Below are 24,350 nucleotides of genomic sequence, written 5' to 3' on the forward strand. Positions count from 1 at the left end.
GCACACCACTATGGCAGAGAACACTGGTTTAAAACCACGGCTCTATGGCACAATATAGAAAACACATGCAGTTAAAGTGGAATTCCAAAATCCATGTAAACCTGTTCCCAGCATGGGTTGTTGTGCGAGAAGCTCCCTGGTCCCTTTCTCTACTACCTATTATTAATAGGCTGGATCCATGTTGTCTTTTCTTGGACTGACATCACATGCTGGCATGGTGGGCTCTACATGAAGTGCGATAACAGACAGAGGGAGGGTAGCTCTTTCCTGGATCCTAGGTTGCCATGGTATCTGGAATGCACCATTTTATTATGTTCTTGGTATCATTATATGAATTCATACTACTCCTCATGTCCTCTATCCCCCTCCTCCCTTATCACCTAGCACTCATAGCCATCCAAGAAACATGCCAAAAAAAACATGTAGTCAAATTTTTCACTACACGTTAGGAACCGTTAAAAAAAAAGACGTAAAATGCAACATCAACAGTATTAAGAATAATAAAAAAAAAGACGCTCTCCAATCTGTGTAAGTTTGTCCCAATCGGCTCCCTGTACTCCATGACGTCACCGAGCCACGTGATTCCCAGCAGAGCCACCGCAGCACCGGGTTATCTGAGTACCAAGAGGGGGAGAGAGAGCGAGCATCGGCTTCATTACCCGCACCGCCGGCTGAGAGTGAGTTTCATTCTAAGAGCCGAACCGCAATGTAGACCTTTACAATAAATGATAATGTGTGTGTACATCTATAGGGCACGCGGTGATATTATATGTGTCTGGGTCAAGGCAGCCCATAATCTATTAATACTATAATGGTATAGTGCATGTGTATGGACAGTCATGGTAATAATGGCTGTTTAAGCCCATGCCGGTAGATAATGTACTGGCAGCAGGCTCTCCATACACTGTGCTGCACACATCGTATTGGGGGTGTGAGGGGTGTCACATGTCTCCCCCAGTGGGGCTTCATGCTCCTTGTTCAATCGATGCTGCAGAGACTCATTGAATGATGAAATGGAACTCTCCTCCTCTGCATCCATTGCAGCCATGGAACGCTGGCTAACCTATTAATTCCATTTTAGCCCATGGAATGCTTATCTTAATAACAAGGGGGGTGGATGGGTATAGATTTGTGTTATACCGTATGATGTGTGGACATTGCTGCATAGAGGATTCGTGAACATATTGCATGATCTGAGTGAATGCAGAAACCTGCTAGGGTTTTATTACATATATTCACACATTAACACATTCACACTGCAAGCTGCCTCCATTCCCCCACTGGCATGCAATGTAAGGTGATCTGGCAGACAGCAGCTCCACGGATAAGTTGCCAGAGGCTAAGTGTATATGTGACATTTAGTTGCCTATTGCATCAGTTTTTTTTGGTGGAAGCTTTGCATGTGCTGGCTTGTGAGGGACACTGTAGAACTGGAAGAGATACCGGTTTTAACCATTTGAATGAATTCTATAAATAATGCATTCCACTTGTTATCTATAAAATTTTGCATTTAAGTTTCTTAAAGCTGTTGCAAAGAAACCACTCCAATAATAAGAAAATTCTCCAGCAATCGGGAACCAGTCTATCTTAATATAGTTTTCTTTTTTTAATGTAGCATAAACATCTGTCAAACAGGTGTTTATTGGATATGTAGTTTAACTCCCATTATATGAGGGGTAGTACTTACTAGATGGCTGTTGGCAGGCATAGTGCTGCTGCTGCTATCAGTTTATGGAAAGCTATGTTCACAGGTTTGCAAACTTGGCCTTTGCCAGCATTTGCCCGGACTGTCAATAGATAGGCCTACATGCTTTCTATTGGATGGATTTAGACATCAAACGAGAGAGTATGCTTTGCCTTAAGTTAAAGAGAGGTCAGACTGCAGTGATGCATGCCTAAGCAGTAACATGGGACCTCTTGAGCATATTGCATAGCTTATTGTGGTGCTTAGAATTATCCTTTAATAATGGTGAAAACTATTCCAAAATAAATAATACAAATATATTTACATTACTAAAAGTCAAACATGTAACTAGTTGTCAAATGTCAGCTTTTATTGATATTGTTTGCCGAAGAGTCAATTTGTTTAACGTAATATTTCCTTTTATATTTTGCATGTATTTTCTCGCCTGTACCATGTAAATTTGAGATACTGTTTTAAGTTCAAACACTATATCTTTTTATAATACCTATTCAGAGCCCTAGGCATAAATTGCTGTCTAGCATGAATCTATATACTGTAACTATTCTAATTATACAGTAACTATTCTAATTATACAGTTGGATTAGCTTTTAACCCCTTAAGGACCAAACTTCTGGAATAAAAGGAATCATGACATGTCACACATGTCATGTGTCCTTAAGGGGTTAAACAGCATGCTATGGAGACACTGTGAAAAAGTAAAAGGTCATTTCGACGTGTATACCATGTTATTTCTTAATTTTTATTGACGTCAATGAAAGTGCATCAGTATATAATAGAGGCACACACTTTCAGGATTATTTACGAAACACTGAGGCATAATGCAAAACTGAGGCTAAAACAGTTAATTTTGAAACAAGATTGCCAACTCAGCTATAGTCACAACATTTATATTTTAGCCTAAATGTTGCCATTCAAGACTTTAATTCACTAAAGTCCAGGTATTTAGGGAATGATGCTGTTTGTTCCCAGGTGCTGCAGAGTATGCACCCATAAAAAATGTACACCAGTGTTAAAATGTATTTAAAGGAACGCTTAAGTCACCAAAACAACTTTGGCTTAATGAAGCAGTTTTTGCATATAGATCATGCCTCTGAAGTTTCACTGCTCAGTTTTCTGCCATTTAGGAGTTTAATCACTTTTGTTTTTGTCTATGCTGCCCTAGCCGCATCCTGCATGAAAAAAGTGGTTTCATGTTTACTCAGATATTAACATTCTTTAGAAGTTTTTGTTTCCTTCTCTGTAAATTGGTCTTTAATTACATACAGGAGGCTCCTACAAAGGTCTACCAAGCTATTAACTGAGCAGGGGATAAGAAATCCTAAATTAAACAGATATGCAAACATTAGCTTAAACTTTACAGGAAGTGTTTACGAAAGCTGTGTAAGTAACGCAGGTAGGTGGGATTAGGGCTGCACAGAGTGATTTAACTCCTAAATGGCAGAAATTAAGCTTAATTAAGCTCAAGGTGTTTTGATGACTATCGTGTCCCTTTAAAAAAACATCAACAGGCGAACATTAAAACAGAAGCACTACAGTCTCAAAATATTGTGGTCCACCTTTTGGATGTTTGGTAGAATACATTTTGTCTTAAAAAGAAGCCATAGTGCAAGTACAGTGGGACCTCGGTTTACGAATTTAATTCGTTCTCCGGGACGTTTCGTATTGCGAAAAATTCGTAAACCGAAACACGGTTTCCCATAGGAATGCATTGAAAACCAATTAATGCGTTCCGGAGGTGAGAAAAAAGTCAAATAAAGTATTTTATCTGTTCAAAACTCTTTATAAAGTGCACTTTAAAGGCATAAATACTGTACAGGGACATGGTTAATCAAGAAATAACATTTCAAACATCCAACTTTATGTTTTAAAACATCACACATCAACTTTTAAAACATGGCAAAGTTTTGGTAACATGGTACAGTACACTTTAACTGTACATAAATCACACGTCAACAGGGAAAACATGGAAAATAGCAAAACAATTTCAACACTGTTTGGAAGATGAGGAGGACGAGGGCAATTGGGCAGCACTAACACAAGCCGGTTCTTCTTCATGTCTAGGCTGTTTTTGTAGGAACCTTTCCATTGTCTGCTGCCTCTGGCGCCTTTTAAGCATCCCTCGGAAAGGGGACATGATGTCTGTGTCAAAACTGCTCACAAGTCTGTGGGCTAGAGCCTTATCTGGGTGGTGCTGCTGTACAAAAGTCTGTAGGTTTACCCACATTTGGCATGCCTCCTTGAGTTCCGTGGAAGAGAGCTGTTCCTCACTCATTTCCTCCTCCTCCTCAAATGCGATCTGCTCCTCCATCGACTCCTTCTGCAATTCCACCAGCTCCTCGGTGGTTAGGTCACGGTTGTGTTCCTCCACCAGCTCGTAGACATCCTCCTCAGTCACCTCCAGGCCCATGGTCCTCCCCAAGGAAACAATTTCCTCCAAGACTGTTGACTCTGGTGCAGGTGCAGAAGCACTGGAGGCAGGTTTTACAACACAGTCTGGCCAAAGGTTGCGCCAAGCAGAATTTAGGTTTGTCTGGCTGACCCCGGCCCAGGCAATGGTGATAATCTGCAGACAGCTCACAATGTCAAAATGCTCTCTCCAAAATTCATGGAGGGTGAGGCTTGAGCGATCTGTCATCTCAAAGCATCGCCGGAAAAGCTCCCTTGTGTAGAGTTTTTTTTTTAATTGGAGATGACCTGCTGGTCCATTGGCTGGAGTAGTGGGGTGGTGTTAGGCGGAAGGAACATGACCTTGATGAAATTAAAGTCCTCCAGCAAGTCTTCCTCGAGGCCTGGAGGATGGGCAGGAGCATTGTCCATGAGCAGCATGGCCTTGAGTGGCAGGTTATTGTCCAGAAGGTACTTCTTCACAGCAGGACCAAAAACCGCATTGACCCACTTCACAAACAAGAGGCGTGTGACCCAAGCCTTTGCGTTAGACTGCCACAAAACGCTCAACTGCTCCTTGTTCACCTTGTGTTTCTTGAAGGCCCGTGGGTTCTCTGAATGGTAGACAAGCAGAGGCTTGATCTTAAGGTCCCCACTGGCGTTGGCGCAGAACAGGAGGGTAAGACGGTCCTTCATCGGCTTGTGGCCAGGCAATGAGGTCTCCTCTTCTGTGATGAAGGTACGCTTTGGCATCCTCTTCCAGAAGAGTCCAGTCTCGTCGCAGTTGAAGACCTGCTGAGGAAGGTAGCCCTCTGAAACTATGACCTCCAGGAACTCCGTAGCAAATTCTTCAGCTGCAGCAACATCGGAACTTGCAGCCTCTCCATGCCTGACCACACTGTGGATGCCAGATCTGTTCTTGAACCTTTCGAACCACCCCCTGCTGGCCTTGAAGCCTTCTGCATCTGCTGACGTTCCTGGCTGTTGTTTGAGGAGGTCAGCGTGCAAGGCCTTGGCTTTTTCGCAGATGATCGCCTTGGTCACTGAGTCCCCTGCACGCTGCTTCTGTTCAATCCAGAGCAGGAGCAACTTCTCGACCTCGTCCAGAACAGGTGGGCGTTGCTTGGAGACCCTGGTGACTCCCTTGGCTGCATCTCTCCCAGTAATCTTCTCTTTCATTTTTAGGATTGTACCGATTGTGGATGCACTCCTTCCATACTCTTTGGCAAGGTCGGTCAATCGCATTCCTCCTTCATGCTTCCTGATGATTTCCTTCTTGTCCTCAAGCAGAATCATCACCTTCTTCCTCTTCCCAGCTTCCACTGCTTTCTTGGGTGCCATGACACCACCGTCCCTATGTATGCAAAAAAAAAATGAAAGATGCTTTACACCCATATGAGCTGGCATGGAAAACAACCCCACAATGCAAAACACACAGTAAAAGGCATGCACAGCACATGAGCTGTAACAGGCATGCACAGCACATGAGCTGTAACAGGCATGCACAGCACATGAGCTGTAACAGGCATGCACAGCACATGAGCTGTAACAGGCATGGAAACCACAGTAAAAGCCATGCACAGCAGATGAGCTGTAACAGGCATGCACAGCACATGAGATGGCATGGAAAACAACCCCACATTGCAAAACACACAGTACAGTACAGTTGTAACAGGCATGCACAGCACATGAGATGGCATGGAAAACAACCCCACATTGAAAAACACACAGTACAGTTGTAACAGGCATGCACAGCACATGAGCTGGCATGAAAAGCAACCCCACAATGCAAAACACACAGTAACAGGCATGCACAGCACATGAGCTGGCATGGAAATCACCCCCAGAATGCAGAACACACAGTAAAAGGCATGCAAACAACCAAGCTCAGCTCCCTACCTTTCCACTTCTTGAGATGCACCAAAAAGGCTCCAAACCCTGCTGCAAAAGGCTCCACAACTTGCTGCAAATGGCTCCAAAAGGCTCAACAACTTGCTGCAAATGGCTCCAAAAGGCTCAACAACTTGCTGCAAATGGCTCCAAAACCTCTCCAACACCTCCACACTACACACTCACGTGCTACCCACACTTCAGTATGCAGGGGGCGGAGCTATAAACCGGGACACTTGTTTCGTATTGCGAAAAAAATTCGTAAACCGAGGCAATTTTTTTTACGAATTTTCATTCGTAAACCGAATTTTTCGTTAACCGAGGCGTTCGTTAACCGAGGTTCCACTGTAGCTTTATTTTATTTACTTCTCTGAAAGTGACAGTTCATCATTCCCTCACCCCAGAAAGGTTATCGAAGAGCTCCTGGGAGGATTAGTGTAATGGACTGTAGAAAAAAAAAAATACACTTGTGTCTGCAGCACTTCTCAAGCTTCGATGACATTCAAACCTGTTGCGTAAAGAACACTGAAGACACAAGGTGGATGACTGCATCAAATAGTTTATCATGCAAAAAAAAAGTCATGCATTAATGCAGCGAGGCCCACATGGAGTTGTATGTGAATTTTTTTTAAACCATCTCACTAGTGTTAAATTTTCATTCCAACAAAAAGTGTATACATGTGAATGTGTCATCACACAAACACTTTGACAAATCCACACTCAGTCACTCCATTTCTATATTCCCTAGCCAGCGTCAGCTTGGGAGCTACCATAGCAACTACAATACCTGCTCTATAGTTGCTACGTGTGGAGAGCAGAAGGAATGCCTGCAGGAGGTCTTCTTGTCTGCTTTCCCATGTCAGTCAATTCTTCAGCATGCAGTCTATGCCGAAGAATTGACTGACAGGGAAAAAGAAAAAAAAATTAAATTGTTTTTCTCCCAATCTGTAAACTTAGTAGTGAATCTGTTAGCACAACATATAGAGATAGAATTGTATGCTCCTTAAAAATAGCATACCTTAAATAAGCACCCAGACCATTTCCTCTGGGTGCCATGTCAATAGTGCAGCTAAAAACATTTCCATTTTGCAGGAATGGCAATGTTTTCCTTGCCAGGTTAGCACATCTCTAATGACTGTCAGGAAGACCGCTGCTTGAAGTGCTTCCTCTGTTCAACTTTAAAGCTCTAATGACTCTCATTGAGCGCTTTGATTGCCGCTGAGTTTTGCTGCGCATGCGCACAAGCCTCCAATTGCTTCCCTAATGGGAAGCATTGCATTGGGTGAGATCATAAAGACCGATGATATCAGGCAAAGAGTTGGAGCAGCAGCACATAGAGCAGCGCACCGCACGATGTAAGTTAATTAAAACTTACTTTTTAGACCTGTGTAAAGGGGAGACACCCCTACATAGGAGTTAGGAATAAATGGTTGTATTACAAACACTATAGTGTTCCTTTAAAATACTACAGTGACCCAGTAGTCAACCAGAAAAATCTTTAAAAAATAATTGAAAGAATAACCGAAAAAGTGTTAATTTCTCTCCAAACAACACCAGGAGTATCCTGGCGTCTCTCCCAGTAGTCAAGCTACATCACACACAGTTTCACCTGGGAACCACCAGATTCTGATCGCTGCCTGCATTACTTCCTTCAGAGAGCCAGAAGCTCTCTATCTCCGCTAAGCCCGGCAGCGCATAGCTTAGCTCATTGGCTGAAAGCAGTAGATGGATGCTCTTAGACAATGAGCTAGCCAGGAGAGCTAATGGAAGCTCCTCAAGTGGTATCACGCAAAGCACTCAGGGTGATTCTTTTGTACCTTGCATGGCAGCTACAGGAAGATATGCAGCATATTTAGATCACAATAATTACTACTTTTGACTGGGAGCTCACTAACCAGACCACATGCTACCCTCCTAGATCGCCAGGAAGTTTAACCCCCAACAAGCAACAAAAGAGCATATCTTTCCTCCCTGCGGAAAGCTGTGCACCAAGGAGGCAAAACAGTGCGCACACAAAGATTCTGCCAGCAAACATCACACACTTGGTACAGCCAGCGCAAACTGCAAGCTTATATTACACACAGCTGGCTTATACATACATACATTACACAGAGCCAGCACACACAAAAACATATATTGCATACAGCCTGCACGTGTACACACATACTATGGGGTGAGACACTTGGGGTTATTCCCTAAACCAGGGGTAGGTAACATTTTAGTAACAAAACATACAAATAGAAGAATTGGTACAATATGTAAAATTGGTGCTACAATCACCTATATGGGTCACCGTTTAGTAGTATTATGCCAAAGTACTATATAGCGAACTACTAAAATGTCCTTTATAGTCAAAGGTTTGTTTATCTGCGATCTTTAAGTAACCACTGTTTACTATTGTAAGCTGCAACACAGGACAAACTCCACTTCTGGGTTTAAGCTTATTTTTGCTTTATCTCTTCAGCAAGTGAAAATAAAACAAGCAACATAATCCCTTGCTCTTTCTCGAGCTCCGAATATACACAGAATTCTCGATCTACAGAGTGGCTTTCCTACTTTCTAACAAACAAAAGTAGCATGGTAGCAGTCCAGCTCCCTTGGCTGAAATATCAGACTCTGACTGAATAGGCTGGTCTTACATAGTTATGTTAATTAGGCAAGTAATTAGCAATTGGCTTCATATGCACAGACTACACTATTCAGTGGAATGCCTTGCCTTGACCCCCCCATATGAATTTAACACTTAGAAGACAGAGGTAGAATTTTTCAAAGTAGGTCTTATATACCTTTCATCAACAATTACACCACATATTATTTTCTCTGTGTCTCTCTCTCTATCTCTATATATAGTATTTAACCAGGAAAGGTACATGCAGATATTCTCTGGTTTCCAAGTACGTCCTGGGGACATATGTTACTTTTGCCCAACATCCATGGGATGTTTCTATTGCCCAATTTAATGATAGAGTATATATTTTTTTTAAGCAATTATTTAGTTATATTTTTAAATGTCCACACCAGTTAGCTATTTTAACCTAAAATAAATAATTTGGTTTTTCACTTCCCTCTTTTTTAGCAAATAAACTAGTTTGCATTTTTCCTTCCTTAGTTTGTTTCTGTGTATAAAGTCCACCAGTTCTCATTGCATGACTGAATAGTACAGTGCAAAGAATGTGTCTCTCTGTTAAAACTTGCATATGTCTGCATATTCTCATCGTAATAGAGGAAAAGAAACAGACCTTTGACCTTTACTGTATTACTTTGGACCGCTAGCCTGTCAGAGTTTTTGCATTGCAACTACCAGAAAATTGTAGTGCAGACACTTAATACAGACCATTAATTAAAGGAACACTCCAGACATTTGCTAAAAGAACTAAACTGGCTGTCGCTGGAATCCAGACGCACCCTTCATCTTTCCAGCCTTGTGTTAAGAGCTTTTCTGGGAAGCTCCCATCCTACCTGAGCAGAATGCTCTCCACGGCTGTTCCCACCTCCAATCCAGTACCAGCACTTTATTAGTCTACCTCGATCCTCCTTTTTCCTGTACAGCACCGCAATTATGGAACGACTTCCCGCAGACTTCAAAATCTTCCCCAAGCCTAAAGTCCTTTAAGAGATCCCTCTCTACATATCTCAAAACAGAATGCACCTGTTATGGTCGATTTATATATTTCTTATCTGTTCTATGTTAAATGTTGTATATATTGTGTATTAAACATGTATTCCTGGCCCTATAGTGTTAACACCACCATCTAGCCCCTCATGCCTTCATAACTATAGTCAAAATCTTACTGTATTCAAGCCTGCAGCTGTAAATCTGCATGCTGTTAGACTCAGAAAAACAAGCAGTTTGCTGACATGTGGTAGCCTGATCCAATCACAGTGCTTCCCCATAAAATTGTCTGAGACTGACAAAGAGGCAGATCAGGGGCAGAGCCAGCATGATTCAAACACAGCCCTGGCCAATCAGCATCTCCTCATAGAGATGAATTGAATCAATGAATCTTTATGAGGAAAGTTCAGTGTCTGCGTGCAGAGGGAGGAGATACTGAATCACAGGATGCTGTGCACAGTGCTGCCTTGTGCTCTGCTGACAGCAGATCTGAGTGGATTGAGGCATATTATGCCTCCATCAACTCAGAAGTCCCTCTGGTTCACTCTGAGTGACTGCAACTGGAGGTGATCCTAGCTTTCAATGTAAACACTGTATTTTCTCAGAAAATACAGTGTTTACATGAGCGAGGCTGCAGGGAGCTATAGTTCTCACCTGAACAAGCTCATTAAGCTGAAGTTGTTCAGGTGACTATAGTGTCCCTTTTAATATTTTTTTTTGTATTTTATTGTACCCTATTGTATTAATGCAATGTTTTGTGGACCCAGGACATACTTAAAGCGGCACTGTCATGCCGAACTTACCTTTCCTCAATCTCTTCCTCTTCTCCCCCTCTCTCAGGATCTGTTATTCTTTTCTTCCTGTCTTCTTTAGTTTTCTTTAAAATCATAAGACAAAGTAGGGACTCTGTCTTATGGAGGATTCCTCCGCTTGACCAGCTCTGACCAGCGGAGGAGCAAAGTGTGCTTCATTTCCGCTGGTCAGAGCAATTTTCCCATGATCCCTAGCTTTCCTCCCAGTTCCCACAATGCTTCCTGTCAGTATTGCCGAAAGTCCTGTCACTTAGACAGAACGCCGGCAAAACTGCCGAATTGCATCCTAACAGAATGAGCCCTGTTTCTCCATTGGTGTTAGGATGCAATTCGGTACTTTGTTAGTATCGGAATTTCATTCTAATGAATGAAACTCCGATCCTATTCATTGCTGTGGCTGCATCTTGCAGCCGCTTAGTAGATAACTCCCTAATTCCCACGGTATCAGGGAGCTATCTACTAAAAGGCTGAAAGACCTAAATTGGTCTTGAAGCCAAATGTACTAATACTAAGTAAAGATTACTTAGTATTAGTAAATAATATGCCCCTACTCGCTATACCGCGAGTAGGGGCATGTCTAGTAAGCAGTGAGCAGCCTGTGGCTGCTCACTGTAAAAAAAAAAACAAAAAAACACCTAATAACCCCCCCCCCCCCTGCGCGGGGGTTAAAGATGGGGGGGACCTACTGTCCTCCCCCCTGGCCCCCACCCCTGCGCGGTGGGTGGGGGCCCTAATAAAATAATAAGGGGGGGGACCTACTGTCCTCCCCCCTGGCCCCCACCCCTGCGCGGTGGGTGGGGGCCCTAATAAAATAATAAGGGGGGGGACCTACTGTCCTCCCCCCCTGGCCCCCACCCCTGCGCTGTGGGTGGGGGCCCTAATAAAATAATAAGGGGGGGGGACCTACTGTCCTCCCCCCCTGGCCCCCACCCCTGCGCTGTGGGTGGGGGCCCTAATAAAATAATAAGGGGGGGGACTTACTGTCCTCCCCCCTGGCCCCCACCCCTGCGCTGTGGGTGGGGGCCCTAATAAAATAATAAGGGGGGGGACCTACTGTCCTCCCCCCCTGGCCCCCACCCCTGCACGGTGGGTGGGGGCCCTAGTAAAATAATAAGGGGGGGACCTACTGTCCTCCCCCCCTGGCCCCCACCCCTGCGCTGTGGGTGGGGGCCCTAATAAAATAATAGGGGGGGGACCTACTGTCCTCCCCCCCTGGCCCCCACCCCTGCGCGGTGGGTGGGGGCCCTAATAAAATAATAAGGGGGGGGGACCTACTGTCCTCCCCCCCCCCCTGGCCCCCACCCCTGAGCGGTGGGTGGGGGCCCTAAATGAACCCCCCCCATCAAGGTGACTAGGGGTCCCAAGCCCCTAGTCACCCCCCCCCCCACCCAAAACATTCTATCCCCTACCTACCCCCCTCACCCTAAAAATAGTGAGGGGGGAATAAAATAACTAACCTGTAAAAAAAAAAAAAATTAAACTTACCATTTGACGTCTTCTTTTTTCTAAATTCTTCTTTCTTCAGCCCCCAAAAAAGCCAAATAAAAATCCATCATACCCGTCGCACTTTAAAAAAAAAAAAAAAAAAAAACGAGCGCAAAAAAAAATTAATCCATGTTCACCCATGGAGGGCACGCCGCGTACTGAGCTCCGCAGGGCGGATCAAGGCTTATATAGCCTTGCCCCGCCCTGCAATTAGGCTTAGAACACACTGATTGGTTGGTTTAAGCCAATCAGAGTGCTCTGTGTCATTTTACACAGCGTGGGAAAATTCAAAAGAACTTTCCCACGCTGTGTAAAATGACAGATCACTGTGATTGGATGGTTTTCAAGCCATCCAATCACAGTGCTCTGTGTCATTTTACAAGCGTGGGAAAATTCCAAAGAACTTTCCCACGCTTGTAAAATGACACAGAGCACTGTGATAGGATGGATTTCAAGCCATCCAATCACAGTGCTCTGTGTCATTTTACAAGCGTGGGAAAATTCCAAAGAACTTTCCCAAGCTTGTAAAATTACACAGAGCACTGTGATTGGATGGCTTGAAAACCATCCTATCACAATGCTCTGTGTCATTTTACAAGCGTGGGAAAGTTCTTTGGAATTTTCCCACGCTTGTAAAATGACACAGAGCACTCTGATTGGCTTAAACCAACCAATCAGTGTGTTCTAAGCCTAATTGCAGGGCGGGGCAAGGCTATATAAGCCTTGACCCGCCCTGCGGAGCTCATTACGCGGCGTGCCCTCCATGGGTGAACATGGATTAATTTTTTTTTGCGACGGGTATGATGGATTTTTATTTGGCCTTTTTGGGGGCTGAAGAAAGAAGAATTTAGAAAAAAGAAGACGTCAAATGGTAAGTTTAATTATTTTTTTTACAGGTTAGTTATTTTATTCCCCCCTCACTATTTTTAGGGTGAGGGGGGTAGGTAGGGGATAGAATGTTTTGGGTGGGGGGGGTGACTAGGGGCTTGGGACCCCTAGTCACCTTGATGGGGGGGGGGGGTTCATTTAGGGCCCCCACCCACCGCTCAGGGGTGGGGGCCAGGGGGGGGAGGACAGTAGGTCCCCCCCCCTTATTATTTTATTAGGGCCCCCACCCACAGCGCAGGGGTGGGGGCCAGGGGGGGAGGACAGTAGGTCCCCCCCCTTATTATTTTATTAGGGCCCCCACCCACCGCGCAGGGGTGGGGGCCAGGGGGGGAGGACAGTAGGTCCCCCCCCTATTATTTTATTAGGGCCCCCACCCACCGCGCAGGGGTGGGGGCCAGGGGGGAGGACAGTAGGTCCCCCCCCCTATCTTTATTTAGGGCCCCCACCCAGCGCTCAGGGGTGGGGGCCAGGGGGGGAGGACAGTAGGTCGGTCCCCCTTATTATTTTATTAGGGCCCCACCCACCGCGCAGGGGTGGGGGCCGGGGGGAGGACAGTAGGTCCCCCCCCTTATTGTTTTATTAGGGCCCCCACCCACCGCGCAGGGGTGGGGGCTGGGGGGGAGGACAGTAGGTCCCCCCCTTATTATTTTATTAGTGCCCCCACCCACCGCGCAGGGGTGGGGGCCAGGGGGGAGGACAGTAGGTCCCCCCCCCTTATTACCATTTATGTTTTTACAGTGAGCAGTCACAGGCTGCTCACTGTTTAGTGGACATGCCCCTACTCGCGGTATAGCGAGTAGGGGCATTGGGGAGATTTTAATCTCCCTTGTGCTATTATGGGGGTCATATTGACCCCCATAGAGTGAGGGGGGGACCTGGGGGGCTTATGAAGTGGTGGGGAGCACAGCTCCCCACCGCTTCTGTCTTTACATAATGCAAGGAGGGAGCTGCACGTCGGTAGCTCCCTCCTTGTAATAAACTGATCGAACAAACGAACACTGATACACAGTGATACTCAGTGTTAGTTTGTTCGTCTGATTTTTTCTATTCATTCATTCGTCTGTCTGATGAATGAATGAATAGATGAAATTCCCGTTCGCATGTCCAGATGTTTCACTGGGCATGTGCGGGAATCTTACAGTCTGTGTAGTGTGGGTAGATGACGTGTCCCACAGGGACTTCACCTACCCACACAAAGATGGCGGCGCCCTGAATAAAGATCGGGGCAGAAGATACAGATTTAAAAATAGGTAATCTGGGGGGCTTAGGGGCATTTGGGGGTGACTAGGGGGTCGATTGGATGTAGTGGAGGCGGGAGGGGGGTTAAAAAAAAAACGGGATTCGGCATGACAGTGCCGCTTTAAAAACAAGAGAAATCTCAATGAATCCTTCCTGGTAAAATATTTTATAAATAATTTAATACAGAGCATGTTTTAACCCCTTAACGACCGCGGACGTACCTAGTTCGTCTGCGGCAAATATAACCCCTGGACTTACCTTGACCGGCAATCCCGGTCGGGGGAGGACTGCCCGAGACCCCAGCAGTCCCCCTGCAGCAGCTCCGGCCCCCCCACATGGCGCAATAGGAGTCTATGGAGCAGCCAACAGGGGGACTGTTTGAGCTGTCAGGAAGTCCCCCAGGCAGCTTAAAGTGCAAAAAAAACCTAAAAAATATGTAAATGTTTAAATATTTTATACATGTATAAAATATAAAATAATTGTATAATCTATTATACTTCTATAATGGATATATATGATTTCATTATATACAGATATATCTCAAAATACACTTATAATGTAATCATATTTCCTGACCATTATTTATGGCAGCATTTACTCAAGGGTTAACTCCTCCCCTCACAGCAAATAGGGCAGGACCTAGAACTTTGAAACTGGTATAAATAGATCCTCCCCCTTCCCATCAGGAGGCAATCTTTTTTCCTGTCCTTCACAGCAGTTTGGAAGGAGTCTGCTTATGCAGGCCTAGATTTTTTTTCTTTTATGCTCACCAGGCAATATTTTTTAGGCCCTGCCGGGGTTCAGCCTCTAAGCAAAACGCACTAAGATGAAGTGGCTAGCCTGGGTATCCTCTTTAGTGCTCCACTGCATGCCAGGGTTCAGCCTCTTATCCCTGAAGACCCAGCAACAGGCCAGCTTGGGTACCCCCTCAGGGGATGTATGTTCTATACTGCCTAGATGAAGCCAGGCCAGGTTTCAGCCTCTTATCCCTGAAGACCCAGCAAACAGCATATCGGTAAGAGTTGCCAGCCTGGGCTCCTACTTCAGCAAACAGGGGTCTGTCCTATCTCTCTCGGAAATTATGACAGTAGTCCACTGCATACATGAAGCCCAGCCGAGTCTAAGCCTTTATCCCTGAAGACCCAGCAAACAGCACAGCTGTAAGAGTTGCCAGCTTGGGTACCTCCTTCAGCAATCAGGAGTCTAACCTATCTCTCTCCCTGAGGGGATGACAGCGGTCCACTGCATACATGAGGCCCAGCTGAGTCTAAGCCTTTATCCTTGAAGACCCAGTAAACAGCACTTCCATAGGTGACTTTAAAGAATTCTATAGGAAAAAAAAACTTGCCTTGGTGCAACTCCCAATGCATCCAAAATATAGAATAACGTAATCCAGGAAGCAATCACAGGTCTTGAATTAGAATAATGTGATTTATTATATAAAGGTTACATACAGTTGATTGATCGACGTTTCGACCCTCCTAGGTCTTATATATATATATATATATATATACACACACAATGTGTAACCTTGGCACTCACTCCTTTAAAGTTACTTGATAAACTTGCCTCGGTGCTCCCTTTGCGCAATAATATATTGAAAAGAGAATAGGTGCACTCGTAGGTCTTTTTTCAAAGTTTTTCTTTTATTTCAAATCACATATACATTGTCCCGATCAGAGACCTGCGAGTGCACCTACTCTCTTTTGTAAATATCTATATATCATTTTACATAATTATTAGATTTTATTATTTATAATTTGAAAGACCTGCCTGACAACCCAGGCAGACAGTCCAGAGAATTTAATTGTCAAGCCCTGTATTTAACCCCGTAACTTTCCAAAACATCATAAAACCTTTACATGGGGGGCATTGTTATACTCGGGAGACTTCGCTGAACACAAATAGGAGTGTTTTAAAAAGCAAAACATATCACCAGTAAAAGTGCAGTTTTTGTTTTTAAAAAATGCAAAAAACAAATAAAAACGCTAACTTTGGCTTCTACAAAAGACTTACCCCATTTTGAATACCCTGGTTTGTCTAGATTTGCAAATTATGTGCCATGATAGGGTTAATTCACATTCCTGGACTACCATATGGTCTCAAAAGTCAACATAGACCCATAAAACCAATCTGGCAAACTGAAATGGGCAAGCCCTATATTGACCCTGTAACTTTCCAAAACACCATAAAACCTGTACATCAGGGTTATTTTGTTATGCTCTGGAGACTTTGCTGAACACAAATATGAGTTTTTCAAAAACCGTGAAACATATCACAGTGACCCCAGTCCTCCAGAATAGGGCGTTACCCACAGGACTTTAAAAGGTTTGAACGTACGGGTCTCCAGAGGTACATACACCTGTACGTAGACAACAAGACAGGTACTCGTGACCGTTTAAAATAACTAGTACCCCTCCAGACTAGGGACTTATTCCGACACCTTCAGGTACGCGACTTTGCTGCCCGCAAAGAGGTACACACAGTGGCCACGACCCCTTTGACATTCTTTGAGAAAATGCGCTTCCAGGAAAGGGCACCGCAGGGACTGATCGCTGCCCTATGGTCACATTAGCGCAGAATCCAATGAATGGGGGGAACTGCGCTATACCGACCAATTGGAGGCTGATCTGGAGGGAAAACTGGAGGGGGTAGAGTGGAAGGATATTTGGGAAGCAAGCACACGATCCTCCATCTGTGTAATGTTCCAAGAGCAAGCATACAAGACCCTTCTCCGGTGGTACACCACCCCGGTCAAGCAATATCATATTAGATAAGCCCCACAGACACATGCTGGAGGATGTGCGGGGAGAGAGGGAGTTACATACATATGTGGTGGCAATGCCCCAAAGTAAACGAATACTGGGTAAAGGTGGTGGGGCTGAGCTCCCAGATCTTACAGAGGAACCTCACGCTCGACCCCCTCGGCCTTCCTTCTTTCCATGAACGGAAACTACTTAACATGGTCTATCTGGCAGCCAGACGAGCCTTAGCTCAGAAATGGTTGAGCCCAGAGCTGCCCCCACTGTCTCTAGTTATAGCTATAATAATAGATAACTATCTAATGGACAAACTGACCGCACAGGTGCGACACAGACAAATTCAAAAGGTGTGGAAACAATGTGTGGTCTAGAAGAGTAGGGAAGGGTGGCACTAACGACACGTGAGACACTACACGGGCGGGGGGATGCTGCCGCGGGTTGGCGCTTGGAGAGCTCTAGGGGGGGATCAGGGGCAACTGATTCACGACCGCATTGTTCTTTGGTTTCGGCTTGGTGGGAGTCCGGTCGGGGTCACGGCTCACACCCACAAAAGAGCCCCAGCAGGAGGAACCTTGGGGGGGCCCTACACAGAGGGAGGCATAATGCGCACCCCACAGCCCAGACGCATCTTTCTATTACATGCATTATGGTATTTAATTTCATGTTTTTTATATTCTTCTGTTACGCTTATGTTATACGTCACTAAACTGTAAAACGCTGATTAAATGCATGCAGGCCAACTGTTATGTTATGAAACGTTCAATGCACTAACAAAATGTTGTTTTTCTGTAAAAAAGCAATGATATTGTCAGTGAAAGTGAAGATTTTAGCATTTTTCAGACACAAACGCCACTTTCACTGATGATGTTGTTGTGATACGGTTTACTGTTTTGAAACACTAATATTTGTGTTCAGCGAAGTCTTCTGAATATAACCGTACAGGTTTTGTAGTGTTTTTGAAGGTTACAGGGTCAAATATAAAGCTTGATTTTCTGTTTTTTCACGTTGAAATTTGCCAGATTGGTTATGTTGCTTTTGAGAGCATATGGTAGCCCAGGAATGAGAATTACCCCCATGAAGGCATACCATTTGCCAAACACATCCCAGGGTATTTCAAATAAGGTATGTTCAGTCTTTTTTTTTTAGTAGCTACTAAGTCACAAACACTGGCCAAAGTTAGCGTTCATAATTGTTTTTTGGTTTTTTAACACACAAACAAATATAAATGCTAACTTTGGCCAGTGTTTGTGACTACTTAAGAGAACTGGACATACCCCATATTGAATACCCTAGGTTGTCTACTGTGAAAATATATGTTCATGTGAGGTGTGATTCAGATTTGACAGATAACAGTGTTACAATGTCACTATTGATACATTTTAAAAATATATATTTTGAAACGGCAATGTCCTATTTGTACTTATAGCCCTATAACTTTCCAAAAAAGCTAAGAACATGTTAACATTGGGTATTTCTAATCTCAAGACAAAATTTAGGAACTATTTTGCACGGCTGTTTTTTGGGGGTCAAAGTTAGAAACGGTGACAAGCAAATGGTCATGTAAATTGATAATAGATACAGATATATTATCTTGTTAAGCAGTGATAACATTTTGTACTCGTCTCATTTATTGTAATTTCCTACTCCTATAATATTGTAAAGTGCGGCTAATTGTTAAGTTTCTCTGGGTTCCAGAATCTGTAAAATTATATAAATTAATAGGATTTTCAAGTATTTCTTTTTTATTTTATTTTTATTTTTTTAAAGTGAAAAAGAGGATTTATTCCAATAAGTATTTATTATCAGCACATTTTTGTTTTTAAAACAAGAGAAGTCAGGCTAGGTAAAACAATCTGTAGCTTTAGGTCATTCAGGCTGGTAGCTAAGTGAAGCAAGATAGATATTTCGAGTAGTGTCTACAAACGCCACAACAGCGTATAGGTATATATAAACGTAGGTACATTAAACAGTGGCTCGGTAAAAGTGCACATTTCAGTTATAAAAACACTTATGTATCTTGTCTGATGCTGGAGTATCCTATGTAGCAGGATTAGTGAGACCTGTGTTTGGTGTCCTAGCGAAATGCTGTAAATAATGCAAGTTAAGTGGATCAGGCTTGTAACACGTGGAGTCTATCTGTGGTGTCCTAGTAGTATCCTGTATAATAGCTTTAATGGGTTGTAGGGTTGGATTTATGTGCATGAGTATATAACACATGCTAGGCTCGTTGTGCTAGTGTAATATACATAAACGTGTAACAGTAGGCTTAGTAAACATGCTAGATAGGCTCTACACAAGCTTAACGTTAACGAAGTTATGCTGCAATATAGTTAAGCTTACGAGTAGAGTGAGTTCGCTCTGCTATATACTGCTGCAGTGGATTGCGTGGTAGGACTTACAGGCCCATTGGGGAGACCAGGCAGGTGCGTCGCTTTTAGGAAGCAGCAGACACGCAGATTGATTAAGTAGATTAGCTAACTAGGCTGTATGATTATTGCCTTAGGTTGCTGCATATTTGTAAATAGTTAAGCACACATGTCAACTGGACAGGATAAGCAGTATGTCAAAAAAGATTCATAATTTTAAACTAAAAGTCATAATAGTAGGTAACGTAACATAGATGAATATTTCTTCCTTTTTTCTGTTTTTTTCCCCTTAAAAAAATAAAAAATAAAAAAGGCCATCAATCGCTTATGGTGTAAGCTAACATACAGCTGAGATATTGGACAAAACATATACGCTTTCATGCTGTTATATTTTTATGCCGCTGAGCCAGCAGTCTTGCTTTGGTGTCCCTGTTGAGTGACTTGTCTTGTCCTGCAGCCATATCTCAGAGTCAAAAATTTAGCCGTTGCCCTTGCTAGGCTTCTGTATGACATACGTGTAGTGTCCATTGCGTTGAGCCATGTCCCGAGTGTTGCCTTTCTGAGCCCCTCTTACGGTGCCTCGAGGCCTGTTGCCCTCACGCTGGAAGTCAGCTCTGATTGTACCTCGTGGGGTGTGCAGCCGCACAGACCATCTTGCTGCCGCAATGACGGTATTGAGTTGGGTTCTGTTACACTGGTTCCGATTGCCCGCACGTGGGGCTTGTGTGGTATTCCCAGGTTTGCGTGTTAGCAGGTAGGGACGTACGTCGGGTGGACATGGCGCCCTTTCTCGCCGGGAGGACTGCTGGAGTCTGCGTTGCGGGATCGCCGCTTTGGAGGCTCGGGGTATGCACCTGTAGTGGCTGCGTTGTGCCGCCGGTCTGATCCATGAGGCCACTAGTGTTTCTGCCTGGCGGTAGGTTGATCCCCGGCTGTGCAGCATGTCCCATAGCCTTTTGCAGAGCCAGTCAAGGTTGTCATGTTGCGGTGTAAGTGGATTGGGGTGGGTGCTCCGTTTTTGAGGTCTGTGCCAGGCGGCCATTTTGGTAGAGCTCTGGTGGCCTGAAGACCCTGCATGCTGTATAGCTAGATTGTCCGATTTTTGGTCTGATCGATTGGTCCAGCGGGCACCGGGATATCCCCCACCGGTCCAAAGGGGGGGGGTAGTCCGCTGTGCTGTCGCTTAAGGGCCCCGGCGCCGAGGGGAGCGTCCGTCTTCCCCCAGGCCCAGTAGGCCGCAGACTCATCTTTGCTTTCCCAGCTCCGGCGGGCCCTGGGTTTGGCACATCCGTGTGTGCAATGGAAGGATCTTACCATTATTGGCTAGATGGGCTACCTGGTGAAACCATGAAAAGAGGGACTAATCAGTGGCATTCCATAAAATCTAGGTTATGAACCAGGCATAGGGCAATGTGCGGACCCCCAACTTTAGAAGGGTCATATTGGTATACTCAATAACTCTGAGCAGGTGACTGGCATGATAATATTGTATGAAGTCTTGGATTGCTAGTCCTCACCTGGTCTTGGTCATTGTCAGCTGCAAAACCCTCTACTTTTGTTTTGAGGCCTTCCAGACAAATCTAATCAATAACGTACGTGATGTGAAAAAGGCTGTTTGAAGTAAAATATTTATCAGGAGAGCTTTAAAAAGGTCAAGATTCTCAGTATGTTAAATTTTGTTACTTAACCCAGCCTGTTGATGCGTAACACCATCCAATCAAAATTCTTATGGAAGGAATAAAATTAACACTATATGCAAATGTGTATTCCAAACGCTATAGTGCTCTAATTATTGTTAAAACGGTGGGTTATATTTGCCTTTACTCCTTTTAGCTCTGGTCTCCGGCATTCTGCCCAGCTTCTTTATCTGAGATCATTGAGATCGATAATCTAAGCCAATCAAATGCTTTGGCAAAACGTCGTGCTGCGCCAATCAGAAGGTCTCTATGAGCACATCTGTTTGAAATAGGCGTGAAGTTATCTGGATGCCTATAGAGCCCTTTTAAACATGGGGAAGAATTCCGTTTCGTACAAACTGGATACATTTTTAGTGAGCCAAGTACTGGTTGAATTACTTCGTTAAAATTAAACGGACAGATCGGATTGGTACATGCTTCAGTAGATTAACATTTAAAATGGTAGATTTGGAAAAGTTAATCTTTAGGTGAGATAGTATGCCATATATCTTGAATTCTGTCATTACCCATTAAGAAGTTTCTTGGTTCAAAATAAAAAAATAAAATGAAAAAAAGTCATCAGCGTAAGCTGCCCCCTTTTGTTCAATCAAATTTACTGAAGAAAGGGTTTGATGGCAAGGACAAATAACACACCCCTGTCCAGTCTCATTGCTCATAGGAAAGATCTGTATATGCATCATTTACCCAGAATGTAGCTCTTGGTGAAAAGTATAGGGCTCTTATCCATTCGAACATTGTGGACTTAGATCTACATTAATATATTAGTATTATTTTATTATTTATAAAGCGCCATCAGATTCTGTAACGCTGTACAATGGGTGGAATAACAGACATGTAATTATAACCAGACAACTGGACGTACAGGAACAGAGAGGTGGAGGACCCTGCTCAATGAGCTTACATTCTAGAGGGAGTGGGGTATAGTGACACAAAGGTTAAAAGTAGGGGTACGAAGTAGGTTGTTGGAAAAGTATTCACTGAGGGCTTAGTAGGTCATTTTTGACAGTTGCAGGAGTGGAGTCATAGGGGTGGGGGATAAAAACCTGCTAAGAGTTTAATTGATATGCTTTCTTGAAGAAGTGAGTTTTCAATGATTTTTTTAAATATCATTGTAAACCGTCACTGTGCAAACGTTTTCAACTTCAACATTCCAGGAAAAATATCTATAGGCATACTGAACGTCTGAAATAATTGTATGTATTGTATAGTATTAGACTAATTCTGTGTGTTGTTTTTTTTTTTTATAGGAATTTAGTGAATGGTTTTTATATCGAAGATTGATTTAACACATAGTAAAATAGCCTTTTATGGATACAAATTTTAATCTGATGGGTTTGCGAAATAGTCAGATTTAACCGTTTTATATACACTTTGTTTTGCACAGATTCTAAAAATGGCAGGTGAATTATCTCTAAATATTAACATCAAGGAACCGCGCTGGGATCAGAGCACCTTCGTTGGAAGGGCCAAGCATTTTTTTACAGTCACTGATCCGAGGAATATCCTTCTGCCCGATGAACAGCTGGAGCACGCAAGGCAGATCGTCCACGACTACAGGTACAGACTGCTACACAGTGATATGCATAAACTCTCTTCCTTGTTATTGGAACGAGCATTCCATAAAATAAGCAAATATAAGTCTAAGGTGTCAGTCATTCTCAATAGAAGAATGCACATTTCTCAATGAAAATGGGAAATGATCAAAATGTCTATGCTTTTATTTATCCATTTCCCTAAATGTGCCTATTCTGGTACACACCACTAATGTTTAATGCTAGGAAATGTAGAGATTTGAATTACACCTTAAAGGGACACTAGAGGCACCCAGACCACTTCAGCTTATTAAAGTGGTCTGGGTGCAGTGCCACTGTCTGTTTATCAATAACTGCAATAATTACAGGGGTTAACGCCACCTCTAGTGGCTGTCTACCAAATAGCCACTAAGGGCACATCCGGCTCGTTGGACGACTTTTGGTTGATAAACTAAACCCCCATAGGACCTGCCTGTGGGGTAGTCCTAATGTGAGCATGGTACACGCTGCGCATGCAACTTAGGTCCAGAACTGAGGGACATAGGTGCTGGATTCAGGTAAGTGACAAAAGGGTACTATAGTGCTTGGAATTCAATGTTGTATTCCTAACACTATAGTTTCCCTTTAAACTATGTGACCAACCTTCCCTCATCCACCTCAGTATGGACCCTTGGGGTGAGCGAATATTCCTCATTGTAGGTTTAATGCTTCCATATGACAGAGATTTAAATGAAGAGTCATTATGTAACTTCCATAACAATCAGAAAAGGTTAATAGTGTAGCTTGGCTGCTGAGATTGTGGCTAATCCGCAACCACAGTGTGTTTTTGCTCTCATGTACCGTTAGAGTAAAGCTCGCAGTGATCCTACTGGCTACTATCAGAATGAAAATAAGAATATGTCTGTTCTAGTCCTCAATGATTTTAATTCATAATGGATTCTGTGGCAACCTTGTAAGTTCCAGGTTTACCCAGGGGCATTGACCTTCAGCATGCATAAGGCCAAGTGTGAGAGCTAACAGTGTTATCAAAAAGTAAACTTTGGGGAAAAATGTTTGTCACATTGTAATGTTTATCTTGTAACTAGTAGTAATGCAGTGCCAGCATTTAAATGGGATATGCAGTTATCAGATTCATATCTAATGTTATTCCCTGAGTCTTAGTTTATCTATGAGACTTTTTAGTTTGCATCTTTTATCTGATCAGGCTATCAAGTGTTTAACTGTACTGCAGTAATCAGTAAAATGCTGAGTGATATCTTTAGTTATCCACGTAAGGTCAATCGCACCACTTCTGTTTCTATTCTATCCAAGGCAGGGCATTGTGAACCCAACACTCACTGAAGATGAACTATGGAGAGCAAAATATGTGTATGATTCGGCATTCCACCCAGACACTGGTGAAAAGATGATATTAATCGGAAGAATGTCTGCTCAAGTACCAATGAATATGACGATCACTGGCTGTATGATGACTTTTTACAGGTAAGAAATTATACTGATGTCAGTGAAGGCTGCATGTGGTATTTGTCTTACAAGGAAAGCTTTACCACAATCATGCAATTTGCTTATCATAATTATTACCTGCGTACTTGGATCAGACCAAAAGCTTAACATTGACTGTAAAGTTTTGACCTTTGGGTCTTGTCGACATGGATTTCTGACTTTAAAATGACTTTAAAGAGACAGTATAGTCACCAGAACATCTACAGCTCATCATATTTTTTTTTTCTTCTGTTGAGTATGATCATTCCCTGTAGGCATTTTTATGTAAACACTGCCTTTTCAGAGAAAAGGCAGTGTTTACATTGTCCCATAGGGATACCTCCAGTGGCCATCTGAGGAGTGCTCACTGGAGGTATCCCTAGGGGGCAATGTAAACACTGCCTTTTTTGGCCACTGAAGGTGTTTCCTCTCTGCATGGAGACACTGAATTTTCCTCATAGAGATGCATTGATTTAATGCATCTCTATGAGAAA

General features: G+C 43.5%; 1 protein-coding gene across 1 annotated transcript in view; it reads left to right on the forward strand.

The window, feature by feature from the left end:
• The first annotated feature begins 561 nt into the window (after positions 1–561).
• The window catches only part of SFXN1 (sideroflexin 1), a 47,283-nt gene continuing 23,494 nt past the window's right edge, over positions 562–24,350 (forward strand). Inside the window, exons 1-3 of the mRNA XM_063447370.1 lie at positions 562–677; positions 22,227–22,399; positions 23,686–23,856. Of these exons, the coding sequence (XP_063303440.1) occupies positions 22,236–22,399; positions 23,686–23,856 (335 nt within the window). The 5' untranslated portion in view covers positions 562–677; positions 22,227–22,235. The remainder of the gene's footprint in view (positions 678–22,226; positions 22,400–23,685; positions 23,857–24,350) is intronic.

This window comes from Pelobates fuscus, chromosome 3 (assembly GCF_036172605.1).
Source record: "Pelobates fuscus isolate aPelFus1 chromosome 3, aPelFus1.pri, whole genome shotgun sequence".
Classification (NCBI taxonomy): Eukaryota; Metazoa; Chordata; class Amphibia; order Anura; family Pelobatidae; genus Pelobates; species Pelobates fuscus.